Raw genomic sequence first — 27,243 nt, forward strand, 5'->3', positions numbered from 1 at the left:
TTTTCCCTCATATCTGAAGGAAATTCTTGCTGGATAGAGTATTCTTGGCTGAAGGTTTTTATCCTTTAAAGCTTTGAATATATCACTCCCTTCTCTCCTAGCTTGTAGGGTTTCTGTAGAGAAATCCACTGATAGTCTGATAGGGGCTCCTTTATAGGTTATTCTCTTTTTTTTTCTTACTTCCCTGAGTATTCTTTCCTTATCATTCCTATGTGCCAACTTTACTATTATGTGCCTTGCCGTGGGTCTTTTTACATTGACAAATCTAGGAGATCTAAAACCCTCCTCTACACACATTTCTCCGTTGATCCCTAGATTTGGGAAGTTCTCTTCAATAATTTCGTTAAGCACACTTTCTGCTCCATTTTCCTTTTCCATATTCTTGGGAATTCCTATGATCCTTATGTTCTTACTCCTCATTGAATCCATTATCTTTCGGAGATTTTCCTCATTTTTTTAAATTCTTAGTTCTCTTTCTTCCTCTGTCTGGCGCCATTCAGCCTGTCTGTCCTCGATTATGCTGATTTGCTCCTCTAGGTTGTCTACACGGGCATTCAGGGAATCCGTATTCTGTTTTATCTGGTCAATTGTGTTTTTCATCTCAAGTAATTCTGTTTGATTCTTCTTTATGATTTCAGTCTCTTTTGTGAAGTAACTCCAGAACTCGGCTTGTTTCTCTATCTTTCTCTCTACCTCATTGAGTTTTTTGATTATAGCTGCTCTGAATTCATTATCACTTAGTTTACCTAATTCCAAGTCCTCAGGACTTAATTCTGTGTTTTTATTGTTTTCCTTCTGGTCTGGGGCTTTTATAAATTGCTGGATGGTAGAGGAGCGATTTTTTCTCATGGTGGTAGAATTCAGTTGCAGTTACAGCCTGTCGCCACTAGATGGGGGTCGAGAGCGGCGTGTTAGCTCTCCGCCTTCGGGGCAAGATGGCTGCGCCCACTGGCTTTGTTAGGGGGGAGGGGCTGTTATTCACACGCGCCTGTCTGGGTTCAGATCAGTTCTGTTCTCTGGTCTCCCAAGGCCCTTGATCTATAGGGTCCCCGCGGACAGAAGCTTTCCCCCCGTCAGTGGGTCTCCACTGAATCAGCGGCAGGAGTCCTGGATGATCCCCTGGTCGCGTGACCCCTCACCCGCTCCTTCCTGACCCGCGCTGCAGACATCGCAGACTCTAGGGGAGGGAGTGATGTTCTCTCCTACTGTTCCGGTGCCTCCGAAGGTGTAAGCAAGGTTATGATCTCTGCCTTCTTGGTATTGTAGGTCTCTGACGAGCTGGCATTATGTTTATTCTCTGAAATTCAGTTCTTCCAATCTTTTGTTGTATTTTGGAGGGGAGAGAATCCCGGGTCAGCTCACCCCGCCATTTTGCTCCGCCCACCTCCTTTTTTTTTAAGATTTTATTTTTTCCCCTTTTTCTCCCCAAAGCCCCCAGGTACATAGCATAGTTGTGTATTCTTCGTTGTGGGTCCTTCTAGTTGTGGCATGTGGGACGCTGCCTCAGCGTGGTTTGATGAACAGTGCCATGTCCGCGCCCAGGGTTCGAACCAACGAAACACTGGGCCACCTGCAGTGGAGCGGCGGACTTAACCACTCGGCCACGGGACCAGCCCCAAATTTGTTCTTTTTTAGTTTCTTAGTGTGGTATCTGTGGTCATTGGTTTGAGACCTTTCTTCTTTTCTGATAAAGTCATTTAGTGCTATAAATTCTCCCCTAAGTACTGCTTTAGTGACATCTCACAAATTCTGATATGTTGTGTGTTCATTTTCGCCTAGTTCAAAATGTTTGTTGATTTCTCTCTTGATTCATTCTTTGATTTGAATTGAATGGAGTGAATTCATGAATTCTTTGAACATGGGTTCAAAGAAGATTCAAAGAAACTTAGATTTCTGTTATTTAGTTTACAAATATTTAGATCCTATCTGTTATTGATTTGTAATTTAATTATCTTGTGGTTGGATAATATTACATTTGTGACTGGAATCCTTTTGAATATATTGAATATGGTCTTTCCTGGTAAGTATTCTCATATGCACTTAAGAAAATGTGTATTCAGCTCTTATTGGGTGGAATGTTTTATATGCATCAATCTCGTTAATTTGGGTGATAGTGGTGTTGAAGTCCAGTACGTCCTTTACGATTTTCTGTCCACTTATTCTCTCAATTCTTGAGAGAGAGAGAGGTCTTGATAACCTTCAGCTATACTTGTAGATTTGTCCATTACTCCTTTAAGTTCTGTTAGGTTTTGCATCTTGTGTGTGAACTTCTCTTGTTGGTGCATACACATTTATGATTATAGGTGCTTGCTTTTGATTAATTGGCTCTTTTTTCATTATGAAATAGCCCTCTCTTTCTTTCTTTTTTTTTGTCTTTTCCTAACTTTTTTTTTGAATTTTTTATTGAGTTCATAATAGCTTACATCAATGTGAGATTTCAGTTGTACATTATTTCTCGACTTTGACCACATAAATGCTCCCCTTCACCCCCTGTGTTGATCCCCCATCCCCTGGTAACCACTGAACTGTTTTCTTTGTCGCAGTACTTGTTTGTATTCCACATATGAGTTAAAGCATCTGGTGTTTGTCTTTCTCAGACTGGCTTATTTCACTTAGCATAATTCCCTCTAGGTCCTTCCATGTTATTGCAAATGGGGTGAATTTGTCTTTTTTACTGGCTGAGTAGTATTCCATTGTATATATATACCATACCTTCTTTATCCAAACATTGGATTGTGATACCTCCAGCTTTGTTCATTTTTCTCAGGATTGCCATAGCAATTTGGGGTCTTTGATAGCCCTGTATGAATTTTAATATTCTTTGCTCTATTTCTGTGAAGAATGTCATTGGGATTCTGATAGGGATTGCATTGAATCTGTAGATTGCGTTGGGTAGTGTGGACATTTTAGCTATGTTTATTCTTCTGATGCATGAGCAAGGAATCTCTTTATATCTCTTTAAGTCCTTATCAGTTTCTCTCAGTAATGTCTTATAGTTTTCATTGTATAAGTCCTTCACCTCCTTGGTTAAATTTATTCCTTGGTACTTTATTCTTTAAGTCGTGATTGCAAATAGAACCATATTCTTGAGTTCTCTTTCTGTAAGTTCATTATGGGAGTATAGAAAAGCAAGTGATTTTTCTAAGTTGACTGTGTACCCTGCAACTTTACTGTAGCTGTAATTATTTCTATTGCTTTTCCAATGGATTTTTTGGAGTTTTCTATGTGTAAGATCATGTCGTCACCAAACAGCGAAAGTTTCACTTCTTCCCTCCCTATTTGGATTCCTTTTATTCCTTTCTCTTGCCTAATTGCTCTGGCCAAAACCTCCAGTACTATGTTGAATAAGGGTGGTGATAGGGGGCATCCTTGTCTTGTTCCTATTCTCAGGGGGATGGCACTAAGTGTTTGCCCATTGAGTATGATGTTGGCTGTGGGTTTGTCATATGTGGCCTTTATTATGTTGAGGTAATTTCCTTCTATCCCCATTTTGTTAATAGTTTTTATCATAAATGTCTGTTGGATCTTGTCAGATGCTTTCTCTGCATCTATTGAGATGATCAGGTGGTTTTTATTTCTCAGTTTGTTGATGTGGTGTATCACATTGATTGATTTGCAGATGTTGAACCATCCCTGTGTCCCTGGTATGAATCCCACTTGATCGGGATGTATGATCCTTTTGATGTATTGCTGAATTCGTGGTGCCAAAATTTTGTTGAGATTTTTTGCATCTATGTTCATCAGTGATATTGGCCTGTAGTTCTCCTTTTTTGTGCTGTCCTTGTCGGGTTTTGGTATCAGAGTCATGTTGGCCTTGTAGAATGTGTTAGGAAGCGTTCCATCTTCCCTAATTTTTTGGAATACCTTGAGAAGGATAGGTATTAAGTCCGCTCTGAAAGTTTGGTAGAATTCCCCAGGAAAGCCATCTGGTCCTGGGGTTTTATTCTTTGGGATGCTTTTGATTGCTGTTTCAATCTCTTTGCTTGTCATTGGTCTATTCAGATTGTCTGTTTCTTCTTGACTCAGCTGTGGGAGGTTATAAGAGTCTAAGAATTTATCCATTTCCTCTAGGTTATCCGTTATGTTGGCATATAGTTTTTCTTAGTATTCTCCTACATTCCATTGTATTTTTGTGGAGTCTGTTATTATTTCTGCTCTTTCATTTCTGATTTTATGTGAGCTTTCTCTCTTTTTTTCTTTGTAATCTGGCTATGGATTTGTCGGTTTTATTTATCTTCACAAAGAACCAGCTCTTTGTTTCATTGATCCTTTCTACTGCCTTTTTTGTTTCAATAGCATTTATTTCTGTTCTGATTTTTATTATTTCTCTCCTCCTGTTGACTTTGGGCTTTGTTCTTCTTTTTCCAATTCAGTTAGATGTGATTTGAGATTGCCTATTTGGGATTTTTCTTGTTTCTTAAGGTGAGCCTGTATTGCAATGAATTTCCCTCGTAATATGCCTTTTGCTGCATCCCCTATGAGTTGGTGTGGTATATTATCATTTTCATTTGTCTCCAGATATTGTTTGATTTCTCCTTTAATTCCTTCAGTGATTTATTACTTGTTCAATAGCATGTTGTTTAGTCTCCACATCTTTGTCCTCTTCTCAGCTTTTTTCTTGTAATTAACTTCTAGCTTTATAGCATTATGATCAGAGAAGATGCTTATTATTTCAATTTTTAAAAATTTATAGAGGCTTGCCTTGTTTCCCAACATATGGTCTATCCTTGAGAATGTTCCCTGTGCACTTGAGAAGAATGTGTGTTCTGCAGTGTTTGGAAGGAATGTTCTATATATGTCTGTCAAGTCCAACTGGGTAAGCTTTTCATTTAATTCCACTGTTTCCTTGTCGATTTTCTGTCTGGATAATCTATCCATTGATGTGAGTGGGGTGTGGAGGTCCTCTAGTATTATTGTGTTATTTTTAATATCTTGTTTTAGGTTTGTTAATAGTTGCTTTATGAACTTTGGTGCTCCTGTGTTTGGTGCTCCTGTGTTGGGTGCATAGATATTTATAAGCGTTTTTTCTTCCTGATGGAGTGTCCCTTTGATCACTATATATTGTCCCTCTTTGTCTCTCTTTACCTGCCTTATCTTGAAGTCTACTTTGTCAGATATAAGTATTGCGACACCTGCTTTCTTTTGTTTGCCATTAGCTTGGAGTATCGTCTTCCACCCCTTCACTCTGAGCCTCTGTTTGTCATTGGAGCTGAGGTGTCTTTCCTGGAGGCAGTTAATTGTTGGATCTTTTTGTTTAATCCATCTCACCACTCTGTGCCTGTTTATTGGAGAGTTCAGTCTGTTTACATTGAGGGTGATTATTGATGTATGAGGTCTTAATGCTGTCATTATATCACTCATTTTCTGCATTTCCTTTGTTTCTTGCCCTGTGTGTTTTGGTCTACCCATTTAATTATGTAGTTTTTTATGATGTGTTTCTTTGTTTTTTCCTTATTTATTTTTTGTATCTCTGTTCTGCTTTTTTGTTTAGTGGCTACCTTGAAGTTTGTGTTCAGAATCTCGTTTATAAGAGTCTGTTTTCTGTTGGCCTCTTATTTCCATAGTCTAAACCGATTCATAGTCTAAACCGACTATTTGCTATCCTATTCTGGTTCTACTGTCTGTTTCTCTCCCTACTCTGTGTTTTGTGACCCCTTTCTCCCTTTTTTTCTTTTTTTCAGGTATGAGGGCCTTCTTGAGGATTTCTTGTAGGGTGTGTCTCGTGGCTATGAGGTCCCTTCGCTTTTGTTTGTATGGGAAAGATTTAATTTCTCCCTCATATTTGAAGGATATTTTTGCTGGATAGAGTATTCTTGGGTGAAGATCCTTGTCTTTTAAAGTTTCGAATATATTGTTTCCTTTTCTCCTAGTAGTAAGGTTTCTTTGTTTTTTTTTTTTTTTTGAGGAAAATTATCCCTAAGCTAACTTCTGCCAATCGTCCTCTTTTTACTGAGGAAGACTGGCCCTGAGCTTACATCCCTGCCCATCTTCCTCCACTTTATATGTGGGCCACCTACCACACCATGGCGTGCCCAGTGGTGCTATGTCTACACCTGGGATCCGAATTGGCGAACCCTGGGCCACTGAGAAGTGGAACATGCGAACTTAACTGCTGTGCCACCAGGCTGGCCCCTGCTTGTAGGTTTCCTGCAGAGAAATCTGCTGAAAGCCTGATAGGGGTTCCTTTGTAGGTTATTTTCTTCTGCCTTGCTGCCCTCCGTCTTCTTTCTTTGTCATTTCTTTTTGCCAGTTTTACTACTATGTGCCTTGCAGTAGGTCTTTTTCCATTGATAAATCTAGGAGATCTGGGAGCTTCCTCCACACACAGTTCCCTCTCTTTCCCTAGATTTGGGAATTTCTCTGCTGTTATGTCTTTGAGCACACTTTCTTCTCCATTCTCCTTCTCTTCATCTCCTGCAATACCTATAATTCTTATGTTGCATTTCCTCATTGAGTTGGATATTTCTTGGAGACTTTCTTCATTTCTTTTTAGTCTTAGTTCTGTCTCCTCTGGAGCATTTCAGCATGTCTATCTTCAGTTACGCTGATTCGCTACTCTTTGGTATCCACAGGAGCACTCAGGGAATCCGTATTTTGTTTTATCTCTTCCATCGTGTCTTTCATCTCTAGTATTTCTGATTGATTCTTCTTTATAGTTGCAATCTCTTTTGTAAAGTAGCTCCTAAAGTCGTTGAATTTTCTCTATATTCTCTTTTACCTTACTGAGTTTTTTGATGATTGCTATTTTGAATTCATTGTCGTTTAGCTTACATATTTCTGTGTCCTCAGGACTGAGTTCTGGGTGCTTGTCGTTTTCTCTCTGGTTTGGAGATTTGATGTAGTGCCTGATGTTGGAAGGTTGGCTTTTTCTCATTCTGATATTATTCGGTTGCAGTTACAGCCTATGGCCACTTGGTTGGGGTCTAGAGCCTGGTATTCTTAGCCCTTTGCCTACAGCCAAGATGGTGCAGTCAGGTCAGGGGAGGGGCACTTTCTCCTGTGTGCACTCTGGGCCTTTTCAATCAGCTCTCACTATCTGGTCTCCTGGGGTCTTGGCTTGATGATGTCATGCCTCCTGAAAGCTTTTTCTCCCTTCGAGGGCTTCACTGTAGCCTGCAAGGACCCTAGGGAATCCTGGGTGTTCCCACAAATGAGCAACCCCTCCCCCTCTCCTTCCTTCATGGATTCTCCCCTGGCAGTGATCGCAGCCTTTAGGAGAGGGAGTGAAATTGTCTCTTACCCTGTTCCAGCTCCTCTGAGGGGAGGATCTGGCCTCTCCTCACTCCATCGTGTGGCTGCATGTCTCTCTGAGGTTTTTTGTTGTTAGGATATCTTTTGTTGCAGTATGGTTTTTCCCTTTTTGTTGTATGTTGGAGGGGAGAGTATCCCGGGCAAGTTCACTCGGCCATTATACTGATGTCTTTCCCTCCCTCTTTTTCTTGATAATATTCTTTACTCCAAAATCTACATCGTCTGATATTAATGTAGCCACTCTTTCTTGTGTCTAGTATTAGCAAGATATCTTTTTCCATCATTTTACTTTTAGCTTTTTTCTTTATATTTAAAGAAGTACATGTGGACAGTTTCTGGTTGAGTCTTGATTTTTTTATGTAATATCACCATGTTTAACCTTTAATTGGGATGCTTGTACCATTTACATTTCATGAGATTCCTGATATGGCTTAGTATAAGTGTATCTTCTTGTAATATTTCCTATTAATCCCACATGTTCCTTATTTCCTTTATGTTTTTCTGCCTCCTTTTTCTTCCTTTTTTACAATATTTTTTTGAGGTGAAATTCACATAACATAAAAGTAACTTTTTAAAGTTTATAGTTAAGTGGCATTTAGAACATTCACAATGTTATGCAACTACCTCTGTCTACTTTCAAAACATTTTCATGTTTTCATTCCAAAAGACAACCTCATAACCATTTAGCAACCACTTCTCATTCTCCCCTCCCCCTAGCCCCTGGCAACCGCCAATCTGCTTTTTGTATATATGGAATTATGTATTCCATGTATTTCATATAAATGGAATTATACCCTCTGTATTCTTTTGTGTCTGACTTCTTTCACCTAGTTCTTTCAAGGTTCATCCTTTTTGCAGCATGTATCAGTACTCCATACATTTTTATGGGTGAGTCATAGTCCATCGTATAGACATAACACATTTTGTTTATCCATTCATATGTTGATAGACATTTGTGTTGTTTCTATTTTTTGGCTATATGAATAATGTTATGAGTATTTATATACAAGATTTTCTGAGGACATATGTTTTCACTTCTCTTTGGTGTATACCTAGGAGTTGAGTTGCTGTGTCATATGGTCACTGTGTTTAACTGGTTGAGGAACTGCCAAACTCCTATTATATACATATGTTATGTGTTTGGTGATGTCCTACAGGTCTCTCCAGCTCTGTTCCTTTTTCTTCATTTCTTTTCCTGTTTCTTAGATTGGATCATCTCAATTGATCAATCTTCAAATTTCTGATTTTTCTACTTGCTCATGGCTTCACTTGAGCCCCTGTAAGGAGTTTTCCGTTTTAGTCAATATATTTTTCAACATTGAAATTTTAATAGTTTTTACAATTTCTACCTCTTTACTGATAGTCTCCATTGTTAAGGCATCTTTTTTATACTTTCTTTTAATTGTTTGAAAATATTTAAAATAGCTGAGAAAAAGTCTTTGCCTAGTAAGTCCAACATCTGGGCTTCACCAGGGACAATTTTTATTTATTGCTGTTTTTTATTTTCCCATGTCCATCCTTTGTTACTTCTTTGTATGTCTCATAATCTTTTGGTGATACCTCAGCATTTTTATTAATACAGTGTGGCAGTTTTGGAAATGAGATTTTCCCTTCTCCAAGGGTTCGTGGTTGTCATTTTGTCATTGCTGTTTGGTTGTCCCATGACTTCTTAGAAATAATTCTGCAAAGTCTGTTTTTTTTTTGGTGTGTGTGTATGAGACCATCAAATTCTGTACTCAGTTAGCTTAGTGGTCAGATAATGATTGAACAGGTGTTTCTTTAAATATCCCAAAGCAATAAGGCTCCCACTCTTTTCTACAAGGTTCTGTGTGCTTATTGGGATTAACCCTCAGCACTCAAGCATGAAATTGTAAACTTTGCCATACCTTTTACTTCCTGTTCCCTAGAGCCTGAATGTCCACCAGAGGTCTCAGATCTTTGCTGAGCATGTACACATTCCTGGGTTGTCACACTCCTACACATGCACCAAACCTTCTGCATTCCTAAGAACATTTCAGATATTTTCAAAGTCCCTTTAATACATGTCATTCACCAACTTTTCCTTTTAAGTTGCTTGATTACCTTGTTTTTTGTCCCATCCTTGTATTGCCATCTTAGGCAGTTGCCGTGTTTGAACAATTGCCTCTGATTGTTTTAACAAACACTCTTCGGGGACAAGCTGTTTTCAGTGAGTGATCTCCAAGTCAGGTCAACCATTTGAGTGAGGTTTTCCAGGGAATGCCATTTAGGTCAAATTGTGACAGTTATCTGTGGAACAGTGCTTTGGCTGTAACTCGGGTCTAATACTTCCAATGGCTTCTAGTCTACTTTTAAAAAAAAAACTATAATTGTAGGGTTTTGGTTTTCTCTTCATCCTGGAGCTAGGGAGAGGGAGATGGTAATAGGGTAAGTTGAAATGCCACAATGTCTGTTTTTCTTACTGAAATTCAGTATTTTCCTTGATTAAATGTTCCCCTACAAAGGATTATTCCAAGCCTTTGGTTACTTTCCAGAGTTGTCGAAAAGTTGATTTGAGAATTTTTGTTAGTGTTCTTATTTCTTTTATGAAGGGGAGAGGATATTCAGATATCTTTACCATTTTCTCTGACCTCACGCTCAATGATCTCTTCAAGATATTTAAGCAATAAAAAATGTTTTATATATTTACTCACGTGGTTACCATTTTTGCTGTTCTCCATTGCCTACATTGATCCATATTTGAATATATCATTTTACTTCTGTGTGAAGGACTTCCTTTGTGTTTGTTATAATGTGAGTTGGCTTTTGCTGAATATTTTCAGATTCGTATATCTGAAATTGCCCTTTTTTGCCTGCACTTTTTACTAATTTACTTTTTTAGGAGATATTAAAATTAAAAGGAATAATACTAATAAAATTCTATAAATTTTAAAACAGATATTAACTTGTATAGCCAACTATATATAATCTGGATACAGAATTGTTCCTCTACCCCATAAAACCACCTCATGCTATTCCTTATCTTCATACCCTCCGCCCTCCCATACTCTCATAACTCGTGGGAACTACTTGTCTATTCTCCATTGCTGTTATTCTTATTTTCAAAATGTCATATTAATGGAATCATATAATATGTACAGTTTTGAGACTGGCTACTCTCATTTAGCATTATCTCTTGGAGATTAATTCAAGTTGTTGAATATGTCAGTTCAGCTGTGGATTCTTTTCTTTTAAATTTCAATTTTAATCACTTTCATTGAGCTGTAACTTACAATAAAATATAGTAATTTAAAATGTACAGTTTAGTGATTTTTGATAAATGTATACACCTGTGTAATGACCATTATACAATCAAACTATAGAATATTTCCATTATTCATTGTGCCCCTTTGTAGACATTTCTCAACCTCACCCTCATTCCCAGAAAAGTGATATAGTTCCTGTTACTTTTGTTTTGCCTTTTCTAGAATGTTATATTCCAGTATATACTCTTGTGTCTGGATTATTCCACTTGGCATAATGTTTGGTATTCATCAATGTTGATGTCTGTACTAGTAGTTCACTTTTATTGCTGCGTAATATTCCATTGTATGGTGTATACTTTAGGTCACAATTTAGGAAGCTTATATGTTTGTTATTCTTCTAAAATTTGTACTGTAGCTTTGTTTCACGTAAGTGTAATAAAGTCTATGTTATGTAATGAAACTTCATTTCATTTGTACTATTCTAAAATTGTAATTATTTTGATGTAACTATTTTTTCCTAGCTCATTATTTCAGTTTAGCAAGATTTGTATATATGTGTATATATGTATATGAATTATTAAGAAAATTTGCTGGCTCTGGATTGTGAACGTGAAATCTGAATTTTAATAAGCATTAAGTTTTTAAAATTGGTTCATTTTGCTGAATTGAATAGTATAAAATACTACCTACTGGGTTTTATTTCAGTTATTAGTTGCTTTCTTTTACTTTACCTGAACTATAGGTCTGAAGGTATAAGTGAATTGCTTCTCTACTATCTCTTTAGCATTTTTGTCTCCTTCAGCGGACCTAAGGAGGATTTTCCATTTTTTTAAACAAATGAAATTAATGAGAACTGTTTATTTTGACAGGCCTTTGGAAATGCAAAGACAGCTCATAATAACAATTCAAGCCGTTTTGGCAAGTTTATTCAAGTAAATTACCAAGAAACAGGCACTGTACTTGGGTAAGTAGCAGTAACAGGCTTTGGAGCATGGTTATATTTTCACCATTGCATCGTCATGACCATAGATTGTTCATTTACTCTTTCATGAGAATAATGATGTTGGTGTCTTCACTAAATTTTTTCCTTGCATCTTTTTTTCCTTTTGGAAAAGTTTAAACCTGAGAAAAATTCTAAGAATAGTGTAACACCCATACATTCTTAACTTAGATTTATTAATTATTAAGCATTTGCTTTCTCTCTCTATATTATGCAAACATTCATTTTTTTAAATTGTTTTTGAATGTCGGACATAGAACTTGACCCTCTAATTACTGTATTTCGTAAAGCAACCACAATTACATTTTCCTACCTAATACTATTATTATCCTCAAGAAATTTAATTTTGTTACCATATTTCTTATTACACAGTCTATGATCAGAGTCCTCTGGTTGTAACAGCAATATTCTTTATAACTTTTTTTTAAATTAATAGACTTTATTTTTAGAGCAGTTTTAGGTTCGTAGCAAAAATGAGTAGAAAGTGCAGAGAGTTCCCATTTACCTCTTCACCCTATCCTCCAGTTTCTCTTATTAATAGCATCTTGCATTAGTTTGTACCATTTGTGTTGTACATTCTGTGAGCTTTGACAAATATATAAAGACATGTATTCACTATTACAGTATCATACGGAATAGTTTCACTGCCCTAAAAATCCTCTGTGCCCCACTTAGTCATCACTTCCCATCCACTAACCTTTGGCAACCACTGATCATTTTACTGTCTCCATAGTTTTGCCTTTTCTAGAATGTCATATAGTTGGAATCACGTAGTACATAGTCTTAATAGATTGGATTCTTTCCCATAGCGATATGTGTTGAGGATTCCTCCATGTCTTTCCTGTCTTGATTTTATTGGACTAATGTATATATTAATTTAAGTATAACTGACATTTTTGTGCTTTGTAGAAATGTTTTTAACTTTTTTGTATTTCTTGTTGGGTTTATTCCTAAGTATTTTATTTTATTTTAATGTTCTGCTGTTATTATAAGTGTGATTTTTCTTTACACTGTGTCTTCAAATTGTGTATTGTTTGTGTATATATGAAGGGTATTGATTTTTATATTAATTTTATATATTAATTATTTTGTTATCTTTATTAATTTTCCTATTGTTTCTCTTACCTTTTCTAGATGTATCTATTACTGATACTTTTACTTTTTTTCCTGTTATATCTCTGATTATTTTCTATCTTGTCTGGTTTCATACCTCCTATACTGTGATAATAATTGTTTCAGACTATGTGAATGCCTTTACTTTTCTCGACTAAGTAAAATACCGGCTTTAGGACATTTTTTCATGTTAATGAATTAAGCCTCGGTTTTAATTTTCTTTGAGTGTTTTTGTTAGTGATGGGTATTGCATTTTATGAAAGGCTTTTTTGGCATCTAAGGAGATTGGCATGATTTTCATTCTGAGATCTATTCATATCATTATTTTTCTAACACTGAATCATTTTGCATTCCTGGGAAAAGAATTCCATGTGGTCAATACAAAGACACACACACTCCTACATACATACACAGACATATTTATACACAAACATATATAAATTGGCTGCTGTGTTTTTTGCCAGTTTTTATTTATGACTTTTGCGTCCATATTAATAAGTGAGATTGATCTGTATTTTTCTTTTTTATGCTATCTTAATTATGCTTGTCTTATTTTATTTCTGCTGAATTTTAAAATTTTGACCAAAACTGTGTTCTTTCCCCGAAAAGTCAAAAATAAAAACAAGAAGGCTAAATCCTTCTTCAATGGTAAGTTTCATAGCTTCTTTCTTTCCTGGTTAGAGGAATCATCAGTTTCCAAAGGTACAGTTGGAACTTTTACTCATAAAAGTGAGATGCAGTCAAGTTGTCAGGCTGCTCTCTTAGTATTTATGATTTTGCTGCAGGAGAGGTTGATAATGGATAAAATTTTGTATATTGCTTTCTAAGTTACAAATGTCGATATATATATGTTCATTGATTCTTTAGACAATTTCATGAGTTAGGAATGGCAGATGTTTATTTTCCCACTTTATGAATTAAATTTAAGCTCTTATATTTTAAGTGACTACCTAAAAAATTTAAACTTTCCCTTACATCAATGATGAGCAAAAATCTTCATGTTGATTAGTAAGTCAACAAATACATATTGAACATTTTTAACTTTAACATTGAATCAACAAATATATATTGAATATTTATCTTCATTTTATCATTTATTAAGCAAACATTTATGGAGTTCATTTTGAGTACCAGGCCCTGTACTAAATGTTGAGCATATGAAAAGATGTAGATATGTTGTCTCCCATTAAAGTTCTCATAGTCTCTTTGGGAAGATGGATGTTTATATAAGATGATTACAGTAAATGAGATAAGTGCAATGATTGAACTATGTGTCTGAGGGACTTCACAAAAAAGGGTGATTTTTATCTTGGGTGTTGAAAATATGCCAAACAGAAAAAGTGGGAAATCACATTATCGTTTGATGAACTTGCCTTAGCAAGTGAATGGAATCATGGCTATAGCTTGGTATACTTGAGGACGTAAATTCAGTAGCTAAGGATTATGGGCACAGTGGTCAGTTGGTTTCAGATTGTGAATAAAGCTCTTATGATTATAGTTTATCCTCTTGACACTGGGAAGCAGATTTTAAAAGTTTTATTATGAAAAATGGCCAAACATACACAAAAGTAAAGAGAATAGTACGCAAAACTCCCACTCAGATTCAGTGGTTTTCATACTTTGCCATATTTGCTTCATCTAACTCCTTTTTCTTTTTCTATGCTGATGTATTTTAAAAACAAGCCCAGATGGGCATAACATCAGTTCACCGTAACATACACTTTAGTATGGGGATCAAGTGAAAGTAGAGGAACAACATGATTGTGATCTTATTTTATAGGTAGATACTCTTGTAGCAGTGTAACTCATGGATTGAAAGAGAGGGAAGAGAGATGTCCAGAAGTATATTGGTATAGTTCAAAGAGAGAGCCTTTGTAGTTAAAATAGACCTGTGTTCAAGAGATGGTTCTGCCGTTTATTAGCTGCATTATGTTAATATCTTTGAGCATCAGTTTCTCCATTTGTAAAATAGAGGCAGTGATATTTGCATGCAGGGTGAGTATAAGAATTTAACACACTAAGTTTTGTTAGTTCGCTTTCTCCCATTTTGGAGAGATAAGATCCTGTTTCAGTAGTTTAGACGAGGTGATAATGGTAATTCAGAAGAAGTGATCAGTTTTAATTATTGGTGATGGTACTGGCTATAGATTTGCACAGAAGGCACATTTGAGCTTCAATTTAATGAATGAATGGAATCTACTGGACAGAGTGGGAATAGACTGGAGAATTAGAAGTGGAAGGAAGAGCATGAACAATACAGTCAGGAGTGAATGGCAAGCTTGAGGGAATAACCTGTATTTGGGAGTGACTGAAATAGAGAGCATACAGTAGGAGGGAACTGAGGGTAATAAAAGCTTGGTCAAATTTTGACCCTAGAGAGATTTGTGCTAAGTAATTTGGATTCAGGAGTCTAGTGCTTTTAATTTTCAGACTGTAGAACCTCTTTTTCCAGTGAGATCTTAACTGATTGCTCCAATTTGGGTAAGACATATTGGAGATTTGAAGGGTTCAGGCTAAATAAAGAGAATAATATATCAGAAATACAAGTAGTGTTTCAGTTCCTCATTACTTTCAAGATAAATTCAATTCTTCCAGCCTATAGTATATTGGTCCTTCTTGATCTAGTCCATTTGCCAATCTCATTCTCTACCCATGTTAACTAATTGTCTTCCCTGAAACTGTCAGTACCCTCTTTCTTTTATGCCTTTAGGTAAAGTCACTTCTCCTTGCCTTCTTGTCAGATTTCAGAGTAATTTACTCAGTCACTCACCAGATATATTTACTGAATATTTACTGTGTGCTTTGTACTGACCCTTTATGAGAATTCTTCCTTACATCCTTTTTCCTTCTTGGATTGACTCTTATGTGTCTCTCTTTGTACATCCGTAATATCCTGGTTGTTGCTCTATAATAAACCTATCAACTCAGTATGATAGGTGCTAGTTTACCGATTTCTCTACTAGTTTGTAAGCCCCTTTAGAACAGGTAGCGTATTACTTATTTACATATTTGAATGGTGCCTATCACAGTGCCCAATTGATAAGTACTTATTGAGTAAATCATTAAATAATAAATTGATTCCAGCATGTGGCAATAGCATGAATATGTAAAGAAAGTACATCTTTGAGCCTTATTTAGTAAGGTCTGGCCAAAGTATAATGTCTGAAAGAATGGGTAGTGGTATATCAGCCTGGAAAGAAAGTAAACTTTATGTCATGGGAGGGTCTTATGTGCCACGTATTGACTTTATTTTGCTTTATTGGAAAAAAAAAGAGACTTATGTTTTGAATTTAACGTGAATAACACTAATGGTGTCCATAACACAGTTTTAATGGTAAATGTACTAAAATGATCTGGATAATAGTATTCTTTATGCTGTTGTGTCTTCTCTGAAAAAATGTTTGTCTAGCTTGTGTTAAGCTTTGTTATTTATATCAACCAATTTGTTTTCTTCTAGTGCCTATGTTGAAAAATATCTACTGGAGAAGTCCAGACTCGTTTATCAAGAGCATAATGAACGGTACATATTTTTATCTATATTATTAGATCAAGTTAACGTTTGTATATGCAGATTGACTTTTAGGATCTTTGTATATTATGACCCTTAATTCAGTTTATACCATACATAGCTTTACATGTAATGCTATTTATATCATGGGGCAGAACACAGCACTTTTTCAGAGGCTGCTAGAAGGAGGTTTTTTAATGAGTATGTAGAATTTTGTTGCCTTTTCCAAATTCTAGGCAAACTATCAGAAAGGAAAACACTGGTATCACAGGTGGTATCTTTTAGCTCTTTGTGAGCGTTTTTGCATTTTTCCATGTTTTAGTGTTCTTTCTCTAATTTGCGAGGTTTTTAATTAAGCTCATTTCATTATAATGTTTGAGGTATATGGGACTTCAGAGATGATATATATATCTTCCTATAGGTGAAGAAACCAAATATCAGAGAGGTAAATGATTGGCTTCATGTTACAGTGAGACAAAATAGTGTTAAGAGTCAGAGTTTGAAGTTAAACAGACCTGTATTCAAATTTTAGATGTGCCTTTGGCATCTCACTTAAACTCTCTGCTTCTTATTTATTCCTTTTTTACAGATGGAAAACTATGTTAGAATTGTTTAAAGGATTAAATGAAATACATTTATAAAATACTCAGTGTGGTCCTTATATATAATAAAAGTTCAATAATTAATAGCTAACATTATCATAATGAATTACCTGCAAGGTTAGGATTAGAACTCAGACTTTTCTATTAATTTTTTTGTGGCTAGCAGAAGAGGAAATCTGACTTAGAGTTGTTTCAAAATGAAGGGAAGACAGTTTCAGGAAGAGAATAGCTCCAAAAAGACTTGCAGAGCTAACAGGTACTGCTATTAGAAAGTTATTAGTAACTTTTTCTAATACATTTTAATGGAGTGGCAGGGATATAAGCTGATTTTCCTTGATGTGAAGAATCAATGGGAGATGAAGATCCAGAGCTTATAAACTGATTCTCTGTTATCTTGTTGGATTTTATTTGCAGATGTATATATAATCCTTATTATATGTTACTGGATTTGGCTTGCTAGTATTTTGTTGAGGACTTTCTGTGTCTCTATTCATAAGGGATATTGCTGTATGGGTTTTTTTCTGTTGATGTTGTTGCCTGGTTTTGGTATCTGGGTAATAGTGGCTCATAAAATGAGATAGGAAGAGTTTGTGAAGGATTGGGTTAGTTATTTAAATGTTTGGTAGAATTCACCAATGAAGCCATCTGGTTCTGGGTTTTTATTTTGGGGAAGCTTTGGTTATTAATTCAAATGCTTTAGTTGTTTTAGATCTCTTTAGATTTTCTATTTCTTCTTTAGTCAGATTTGGTAGTTTTTTTCTTTCTAGGAATTTGTGCATTTCATCTAGATTATCTAATTTGTTGGCCAAAAAAAAAAAAAAATGTTTATAGTATTCCCTTATAATCTTGTTTATTTCTGTAAGGTTCATAGCAGTGTCCCCCCTTTCATTCCTGAGTTTGAGTCTCCGCCTCTTTCTTAGTTCTTTTGGGCTGCAAAATACCGCAAACTGGGTAGCTCATAAAAGCACAAATTTATTTCTCACAGTTCTGGAGGTTGGGAAGTTCAAGATGAAGGCACTTGCAGTATGAGCGGCTATTCTAGTGAGAGCCCTCCTTCTGGTTCATAACCCTTGCCACCTTGATGGGTCCTCACCTGGTGGAAGGGAATAGGGAGCTCTATGGGATCTCTTTTGTAAGAGGACTAATCCCATTCATGAGGGCTCCACCCTCATGACCTAATCACCTCCCAAAGGCCCCACATCCTAATACTGTCACCTTTTGGGGTTAGGAGTTCAACATAGGAATTTGAGGGGTACACATTCAGACCATAGCAATCTCCCCCCTCTTTTTGATCAGTTTAAATAAAGATTTATCAATTTTGTTGATCTTTTCAAAGGAGCGAGTTTTGGTTTCATTGATTTTTCTCTATTCTCTGTTTTATTTCTGCTCTCATGCTTATTACTCCCTTCCTTCTGCACGCTTTGGGTTTAGTTTGCTCTTTTTTCTTCTAATTTTTTAAGGGGGAAGGTTGGGTTATAGATTTGAGATTTTTCTTCATTTAAAATACGGGTTTACAGGTATAAAGACCCACTGAGCACTGCTTCAGCTGTTTCCCATGTTTTGTTATATTGTGTTTTTGTTTTCATGCATCTTAATGTATTTCTAATTTCGTGTGTGATTCTTCTTTGATCTTATTTAGGAGTGTGTTGTTGAATTTTGACGTATTTGTGAAATTTGGAAATTTCTGTTATTAATTTCTAATTTCATTGTAAGGTGGTCAGAAAGTATACTTTGTATAATTTTACTCCCCTTAAATTTATTCATACTTGTTTTATAGTCTAACATTGTCTATCCTGGAGAATATTGCATGTGTGCTTGAGCAAATATGTATCCTGCTGTTCTTGGATGGAGTATTCTATAAATGTCTCTTAGGTCTAGTTGACATTTAGTATTTTTCAAATCCTCTTTTTCTTTGTTGATCTTTTGTCTAGTTGTGGTGTTCATTATTGAAAGTGAGTATTGAAATATTTCCAGTACTGTCTTTGAATTGTTTATTTCTTCCTTTAATTCTTTTAGCTTTTGCTTCATGTATTTTGGGGCTCTGTTTTTAAATGCATTTATGTTTAGAACTGTTATATCTTCTTGATGGATTGGCTCTTTTGTCATTATAAAATGTCCTTTGATTTAATAAGAATTTTTGTCTTAAAATCTGTTTTATCTGATATTAGTGTAGATAGTAAGCTTTCTTTTGGTTGCTGTTTGCATGTTATCTTTTTCCATCCTTTTTCTTTCAACCTGTTTGTGTCTTTGAATCTATAGTGTATCCTTTGTAGACAGCATGTAGTTAGATCATTTTTTCTTTTTAAATCTCTTCTGCCAGTTAACCACCTGTGGACTGGAGAGTTTCGTCCACTTATATTTAATGTAATTATGAAGGAGAATTTTTTAATATTATTTTTATTTGTTTTGTATATGTTTTATGATGTTTTTGTTCCTTTAGTCTCCTATTACTCCCTTATTTTGTATAAATAAATATTTTTTAGTGTACCATTTTAATCCCATTGGTGTTTCTTTTATATATTTCTTGGGTTATTTTCTTAATGGCTGCACTGGTGATTACAGTAAACATCTTAACAATCTGGTTTGGATTAATAAGTTAATTTTAATAGTATACAAATAACTTTGGTCCTATGTATCTCTCTTCATTTGCCCCTCCTTTGTGCTGTTATTGTCATACAGATTACATCTTTATAATAGTTCACCCAACATTACAGATTTATAATTATTGCTTTTTTGCAGGTATCTTTAAAATCTAATAGGAAAAAAAGTGTTACAAACAAAACATAATTTATACTCTTTTTTGTATTTATGTATGTAGTTACCTTTACTAGTGCTGTTTATTTCTTCATGTTTAACTGGATCTTGTTTAGTCTCCTTTTATTTCAGCCAGAAAAGCTCCCTTTAGCATTTCTTGTAGGGCCCCTCTGCTATATATGAAGTCTCTTATTTTTGTTTATCTGGGACTGTCCTAATTTCTCCTTTATTTTTCAAGGATAGTTTTGCTGGATATATAATTCTTAATTGATAATGTTTTTCTCTCAGTACTTTGAATATGTTATCCTTCTGCCATGGTTCCTGATGAGAAATTAGCTGGTTATCTTATATTAGGATCTCTTGATGAAGCATTTCTCTCATGGTGCTTTGAAAATTTTGTCTTTGTCTTTCAACAATTTTCTTTTGTCTAGGTGTGGATCTCTTTGAGTTTCTTTTCCCTGGAGTTTGTTGAGTTTGTTGAATGGGTAAATTGTTTTTCATCAAATTTGGGGAATTTTGGTCATTATTTTTTCAAATATTCTTTCTGCCCCTTTCTTTCCTCTCCTTTTGGGACTCCCATTGTGCATATGTTGGTCTCCCACATTATGCATGTGTTGGTGTCTGCTTAATGGTGTTCCACACATCTCTGAGACTCTGTTCATTTTTCTTCATTCATTTTTCTTTCTGTTCTTCAGACTGTTCTCAAGTGACTTGTCTTCAAGTTTGCTGATTCTTTTTTCTGCCCGCTCAAATCTGTCATTGAGCTCCTCTAGATACTTTGTGTGAGAGTGTGTGTGTGGAAGATTAGCCCTAAGCTAACTGCTGCCAATCCTTCTCTTTTTGCTGAGGAAGACTGGCCCTGAGCTAACAGCCATGCCCATCTTCCTCTACTTTATATGTGGGACACCTACCACAGCACGGTGTGCCAAGTGGTGCCATGTCCACACCCAGGATCTGAACTGGTGAACCCTGGGCCGCTGAAGCAGAACCTGCGCACTTAACTGCTGCGCCACCAGGCTGGCCCCTCCTCTAGATACTTTTTCATTTTAGTTATTATATTTTTCAACTCTAGAATTCCTTTTTGATTTTTTAAATAAGTTCTCTATATTTATCGATAGTCTTTATTTGATATGATAGACGTCATTTCATACTCTCCTTTAGTTCTTTAAACATGATTTCCTTTAGTTCTTTGAATGTATTTAAAACAACTGATTAAAAGTCTTATAAGTCTAATGTTTGGGCTTCTTCAAGAACAGTTAATATTAAAATCTTTAAAAAAAACGTGGGGCCGGCCCTGTGGCTGAGTGTTTAAGTTCACGCAGTCTGCTTTGGTGGCCCAGGGTTTCAACAGTTCAGATCCTGGGCATGGACATGGCACCACTCATCAAGCCATGCTGAGGCAGTGTCCGACATGCCACAATTAGAGGGACTCACAACTAAAAATACACAACTATGTACCAGGGGGCTTTGGGGAGAAAAAGGAAAAATAAAATCTTTAAATCCCCCTCCCCCCCAAAGACAGTTACTATTGATTGTTTTTTCTCTTTTGTATGCGCTATGCTTTCTTTGCATGCCTCTTAATGTTTTTGTTGAAAATTGGCCATTTTAAATAATCATGTGGCAGCTCTGGAAATGAGATTCTCCCACTCTCACGGTTTATGGTGATTGTTTTTGTTCCTGCTGTTTGTGTTAGAACTTTTCTGAGCTACTTTCATGAAGTCTCTTTTTTTGGAGTGTGGCCACTGGAGTATCTGCTTGGTTAGCTTGGTTGTCAGGTAATGATTAAACAGAGATTTCCTTAAATTCTTGATGTGGGGCTCCTTATATGTATTGGGCCATGCCTTAACACTCAGGTAGGTATTTTATAATTGTGACTTAGCCTTTACTTCCTGTTTGTACAGGTTAGCCAGAGGTGAGAGCTTTGTACTTCCTCTGGTCTTTGCTGAATGGACATGCTGCCCTGGACATGCACACAGGCTGATACATGCACATGGCCTTCTAGATTTCCAAGAATGTATTGGAGCTTTTCAACACCTGTGTGGAGATCTCAATTACTAGCTTTTCCCTTTAATTTTTTTGGTTAGTTTATTGTTTGCCCCAACATTTATCCACCACTTCAGGCAGCTGATGTTTTCAGTTGTCCGTAATTGTTTTCTGCATGCCCTGGGGGAAAAGATTTTCACACTGGGCTAACTCTGAGTCAGGTTAAATAAAGACAGTTTTGAATGTGGCTTCTTCCAGGTAACCACCAGACAGTACAAATAATGATATTTCTTAGGAATGATTCTCTGAACAAGCTCTAACTTTGGTCTGCCCTTTTTGGAGGCTACCAGCCTTCTGATGTTCATCATTATAAGCTGTTGGTTTGAAGGCTATCGTGGAGCTGGTGAGCAGGAGGTGGAATAAGGCAAGATAAAAGGCCACAAAGGTTGCCATTTTTACTGAGATTTAGCTATTTTTCTTGTGTAAAGACTCCCTGGATTGCTGTAAGCTTTTGGTTAACTTCCAGAGTTCTGAAAAAGCTGATTCTGACAAATTTGCCAGTTTTCTAATTGGTTTTATGGAGGAGAGAATTTTCGGAGGCCTTAACTTTGCCGCATCGCTGCCTTCATCCCCCTCTTTTGAACTCAGCATCCAAAACTATTTTGAAGGAGTACTTAAATATTGAATTTATCATCTTTGTATTAAAAAACTGAGGCAAGGCTGGAACATTTACTAATTAATGTTTGCTTTTTTTCTTGTTCAATGATAACCATAGATCATGTGCATTATAAAATCGTACTTCTTTATTTCCAACAGGAACTATCATGTATTCTATTACCTCCTGGCAGGAGCAAGTGAAGAAGAGAGATTAGCATTCCATCTTAAACAACCAGAAGAATATCATTATCTCAATCAGGTGAGAGTTCATGAAAAGCATTTTGAAATGTAGGGCATTATTAAATTTTACCTCTTGAGAGAAAGTTTATTGTAGCATTCTTTGTTTTCAAACCTGGTAATGGCTATTAACTAGCATTTTCTTTTCTTTTCTTTTTTTTTAAGATTGGCACCCAAGCTAACATCTGTTGCCAATCTTTTTCTTTCTTTCTTTTTCTACTTCTTCTCCCTAGAGCCCCCAGTTCATGGTTGTATATTCTAGTTGTAGGTCCTTTTGGTTGTTTAGCATTTTCATACATGCAGTCTAAAAATATATGTGATGTAATTGTCAAATTTCAAAATTACTTTTACTCTCATATGTGTTGTAAAAGAGTAGTTATTTGTGTGCCTTTTGCTTTTTGTGAGACACTTTAAGAGAGTAATAAGTTGTTTATACGTACCTCCATGTTAGAAAAATGCTTTTCTCATTCCAAAGTGGTTTACCTTTTGTAGACCACAGCATGTTAAATGTAACTAATGATTAATGTCCTTGCAAGGGATTACTTGAAACCTTATTTGCATGTTTTGAAGTCTAATACATGTACTTCTTTGCATGACATTATGATAAGGACTTAGAGTATGACTATTTTAATATTTTAGTGAGTGATCCCTTTAAACGTTCAATGTGAAATTCATCAAAAGAAATGATTTATTAGAGAATTTGTATCTTTCCTTGAAACTCAAAATTCACTTCCGTAATAATGAGCAATTCTCACTTTTCATTACATTGGTTTCTATAATTTTCTTATTCCTCATATTAACAAAAATTCTAGAATATTAATAGAATTGGTGTGACAGTAGATCACTTAAATAACAGATTGTCTCCCTTTATTTTTTAATCATTTGAGGCAAAATGTAATGTCTGGAAAAAAATTCACGTATGATAATTTGAAAAATCTGTACAAAGCTTTTATAAGCAAATTAGCACATTGATGATGACTCAAAGATTGTAGTCTGTACTTAAGGTTGTGAAAGTAACATCTTAGACTTCTCCCAAGATACACAGCATGCTGTATAAGTGATATTTCTTAATTTTGAAACTACATGTTTATATAAACTAACATAACTCTGTATTAATATATGGAGAACTTCAAAATTATTCAGAACATCATTTTCTGGTATAATTCTGGGTATTTTTACTGTATAGAATGAAGTAGGTTAGAAAAATAGTTGTTATAGTTTCTGAGTTTTTCCCCTTGCATGTTTATTTGCATTATATTTGGTTGATTAAATATTTTCCTTTTTAAAAAGTAGTAACTGCCCATAAATGAGCTGATAGTTGTTAGTATTAGAGAAATCTAGAGTTTATTATTGTTTTCCACATCTTTTTGTAATCAGTGGCCATACCATACATATTCTTGTCATAAGATCATTATTCATAGAATATGGGACCCAGCAGTTAATGTAAATCTCAGAGTCACTGGACAATAGCAGATATGATTGATTATAATGATCTCCCAGAATCTGAATGTTTACGTAATTCTTTCTTGTTTTATGCTGCTATACAAAACAACTTTCTTTGGATAACAGCAATCCTTCCTCAACACTTACATCTAAGAGGTGATTAGAAAAGTGTGATAACCATTACTTCTACCTAACTAATCTGCCTTACTTTCAGATAACAAAGAAACCCCTCAGACAGAGCTGGGATGATTATTGCTATGACTCTGAGCCGGTCAGTACAAGTACCTAACTATTCTGTGTTCCTGTTAAAGGATCCTCACCTTGCTTGTTTGCATCTATCTCATGACTTAGAAAGAAAATCAGCAGAAATACTAATAAAGAATCTAGGAAAGGAGAAATCAATATTTAATTTCTTCAAATTGATTTGTCTGTATGTCTATGGTTTGTTGGTTAAAAAGCAGTCAGTTTACTTTTTTGAATATTTTTTGTTGCTAAATGTTTAGTCTCTGTTCACTACGTACTTTGACAAACAAATTGATTGCATTCCTGATTTTTGAGCATTGATGTGGATCCTTATGAACTGTAGTTTTTTTCTTGACATTTATTTATTTATTTATTTATTTATTTTTTTTTTTTTAAAGATTTTATTTTTTCCTTTTTCTCCCCAAAGCCCCCCGGTACATAGTTGTATATTCTTCGTTGTGGGTCCTTCTAGTTGTGGCATGTGGGACGCTGCCTCAGCGTGGTCTGATGAGCAGTGCCATGTCCGCGCCCAGGATTCGAACCAACGAAACACTGGGCTGCCTGCAGCGGAGCGCGTGAACTTAACCACTCGGCCACGGGGCCAGCCCCTCTTGACATTTATTTTTTCAGTTAATTTTTAGTAGTTTCATTACCCACATATTATGAATAGTACTATTATTTTAGATTTAGATTTTTTTTTAAGATTTTTTTTTTTTTAATTTTTCCTTTTTCTCCCCAAAGCCCCCCAGTACATAGTTGTATATTCTTCGTTGTGGGTCCTTCTAGTTGTGGCATGTGGGACACTGCCTCAGCGTGGTCTGATGAGCAGTGCCATGTCTGCGCCCAGAATTCAAACCAACGAAACACTGGGCCGCCTACAGCCGAGCGCGTGAACCTAACCACTCGGCCATGGGGCCAGCCCCTAGTACTATTATTTTAAAAAGTGATATGTATCAATTTAACAATCAATGTAACAGTCTTTTCACAAAATGAATACATGTATATTTTTTCTTTCATTTTTTTTTTTAACAGCAAGAGAGGCTATAGCCTTTATATAATTTTCCACAAATTAAGAATTGAAATTCCTATAAATAAGATTATATGTTTTAAATTGAATGATTTAAGGGCATATATGATGTAGTATAATTTGAGTAGGTAAATTTTGCTTTATTTCTTACATTTTATAAGGACAAATTTGTAATCATAGAAAGAGCACAAAAAATCTTTCACTTCAGTTTGCAATTAGGTCAGATGTAAAAAAAAAAGGCTGAAAACATGCACTTATCTATATCTATTAATTAACTAATGAACTAATTTATTAACTATTCCTCCTGGAAACGTATCGTGTCTTCGTCCTTTCTTTAAATAACCATTACTTTTTTTTACTGTATGTGATTACATACTTCATTAATTATAAAACTGGCCTATTTTAAAGTTGAGAAGGATCAGTAATTATGGATATTAATTTCTTCCTTCAGGCAAAGTTTAATTGCATGAACATTTCATAGTAAATCAAGTAATTTGTGGTTTCAGATTTTAGATTTTGGAACATAAATTTTAGACATTTCAATTTATAGATTCTGATAAATATTGGAGAAAAATTTTATACTGTTTTGCCACTTGAGAAGCTTCCATGTTTCACTTCCTATACCAAGTGACCGTGCCTCATTGGGAAGTAGGAAGGAGACAGGGAAACTTGTATGGCAAATATAAGATTTGGTTGCCTGTTTAGAGCTTAACATGAAACTGTGAACTCATCTGCTGTTGTTTAGAGGCAGTCTCTAAATTAATGCTTAAGCATTTGGGCTCTGACTTGAATTCTAGTTCATCCACTTACTAGTTTTGAGAACCTGAGCAGGTCACTTAATTCTTTTGTTTCCATCATCTGTTTAAGGGGATAATGTCTTTAACTTTTGTGAGTATTAAATTAGACAATGCATATAAACAGCTTGATAGAGTACTTAATACTTAGTAAGTGCACAATAAATGTTCCTACCATTGCTGCTATCATTGAAATCATCATCATTCATCTTTTCCTTTTGGAAGAACTTTGTAGCCATACTCTGCTACTCTCTTAACATTACTTTCATCGCTTTCTTCCCATTTATTGTTTTCAAATCTATTATAGTTTGAACTTTGATTAATTTCTGCTTTTGTCTCAGGAGTTAATTAATGAAACAAGCAGTCACTCTGAAGATCTTCTGGTTTATTCTTTCCTCTTAACTCCTCATGGTAAATTTGGGGGCAAACTAAACTTTATTTCCCTCTGAGTTGTTAGAACTTATGTGACTAGCATTATAGGAAGAGAGGATTGTTAAGGTCTGTTTTGCCGTTTGTGCTGTATTACTTATCGTACATTTTATGTAATTGTGTAAATGATCCCAAGGGGCACTATAGTGAGAAAATTGCATTTAATAAGGGACCTGTTGTTGCCCACTATATGGTGACTTAATACCTTTTAAGGGTTGTTCTGTTAAATAAGATGAAGCAGCTAATGTTGCCTAGGACATAGCAGAGGATTTAGAATTGGTAGATTTTGGTTTGGCCATCCTTGTTATTTAGGCAAGTTATTTAATCTCTGTGTCTATTTTCTTCTCTAGAAATTTACGTATAATTATATATACATACATATAATTATCTTCTTGTGTTTTGGGGATTTAGTGAGATTATATGTGTCAGGTGACTTTCATAGTGTCTGATAAGTCGAAGATGTTTGGTACATACTGATTTCTCTTCTTATATGGTAATAATCTATTCAAATAATTTTACCTTAAAGCTAGTTCTCAATAACTTTTATGTAAAAGGTTAGTCTCACCTAATTTTTTTATTTATCTGAACCAAGGTTTGAATGGTTTAAGGGTCCATCTATCGGGCAGAGATTTAATGAGAATTATTACAATAAGTGATAGTCTCAGAACACTACCATGTCCACTATGCTGCAGAGGGATTAGAACTTATTATCCTGTTGAGACAAAGCTCCCACCCTGGTCATCACTACCTTTAGAGGAACCCAGCCATCTGTAGAGTACCTGGCAACCTGTTTTCCCATGAGGTAGACCTGCTGCAGTGCTTTCAGGGATCCTGATGCAACTTGGGTAGAATCCTCTGAATCTATAATGTTTCTATTCTCCTTATTTTAAGTATTTCTACAGCATAAAGACTCTTACCTCCATTCCCTTGTAGTCTGTTAAGTTCATGGTCATTCTCTCAAATACTGCTTTTGTGGCT

The 27,243-nt window shown here is 35.5% G+C and overlaps 1 protein-coding gene across 36 annotated transcripts in view; it reads left to right on the forward strand.

The window, feature by feature from the left end:
* Positions 1-27,243, forward strand: part of MYO9A (myosin IXA) — a 290,205-nt gene that overhangs the window by 58,742 nt on the left and 204,220 nt on the right. For 23 of the 36 annotated variants that reach the window (XR_011527256.1, XR_011527254.1, XM_070576153.1 and 20 more), the window contains 4 exons: positions 11,345-11,439; positions 16,046-16,108; positions 22,252-22,351; positions 23,987-24,043. Coding sequence is in view for 34 of the 36 variants with exons in the window: in XM_070576153.1 (XP_070432254.1) it covers positions 11,345-11,439; positions 16,046-16,108; positions 22,252-22,351; positions 23,987-24,043 (315 nt within the window). In the remaining 2 variants the exon portion in view is untranslated. The remainder of the gene's footprint in view (positions 1-11,344; positions 11,440-16,045; positions 16,109-22,251; positions 22,352-23,986; positions 24,044-27,243) is intronic. The other 13 variants (XM_070576201.1, XM_070576223.1, XM_070576352.1 and 10 more) reach the window with 1 other exon arrangement.

This window comes from Equus przewalskii, chromosome 1, assembly GCF_037783145.1.
Source record: "Equus przewalskii isolate Varuska chromosome 1, EquPr2, whole genome shotgun sequence".
NCBI lineage: Eukaryota > Metazoa > Chordata > Mammalia > Perissodactyla > Equidae > Equus > Equus przewalskii.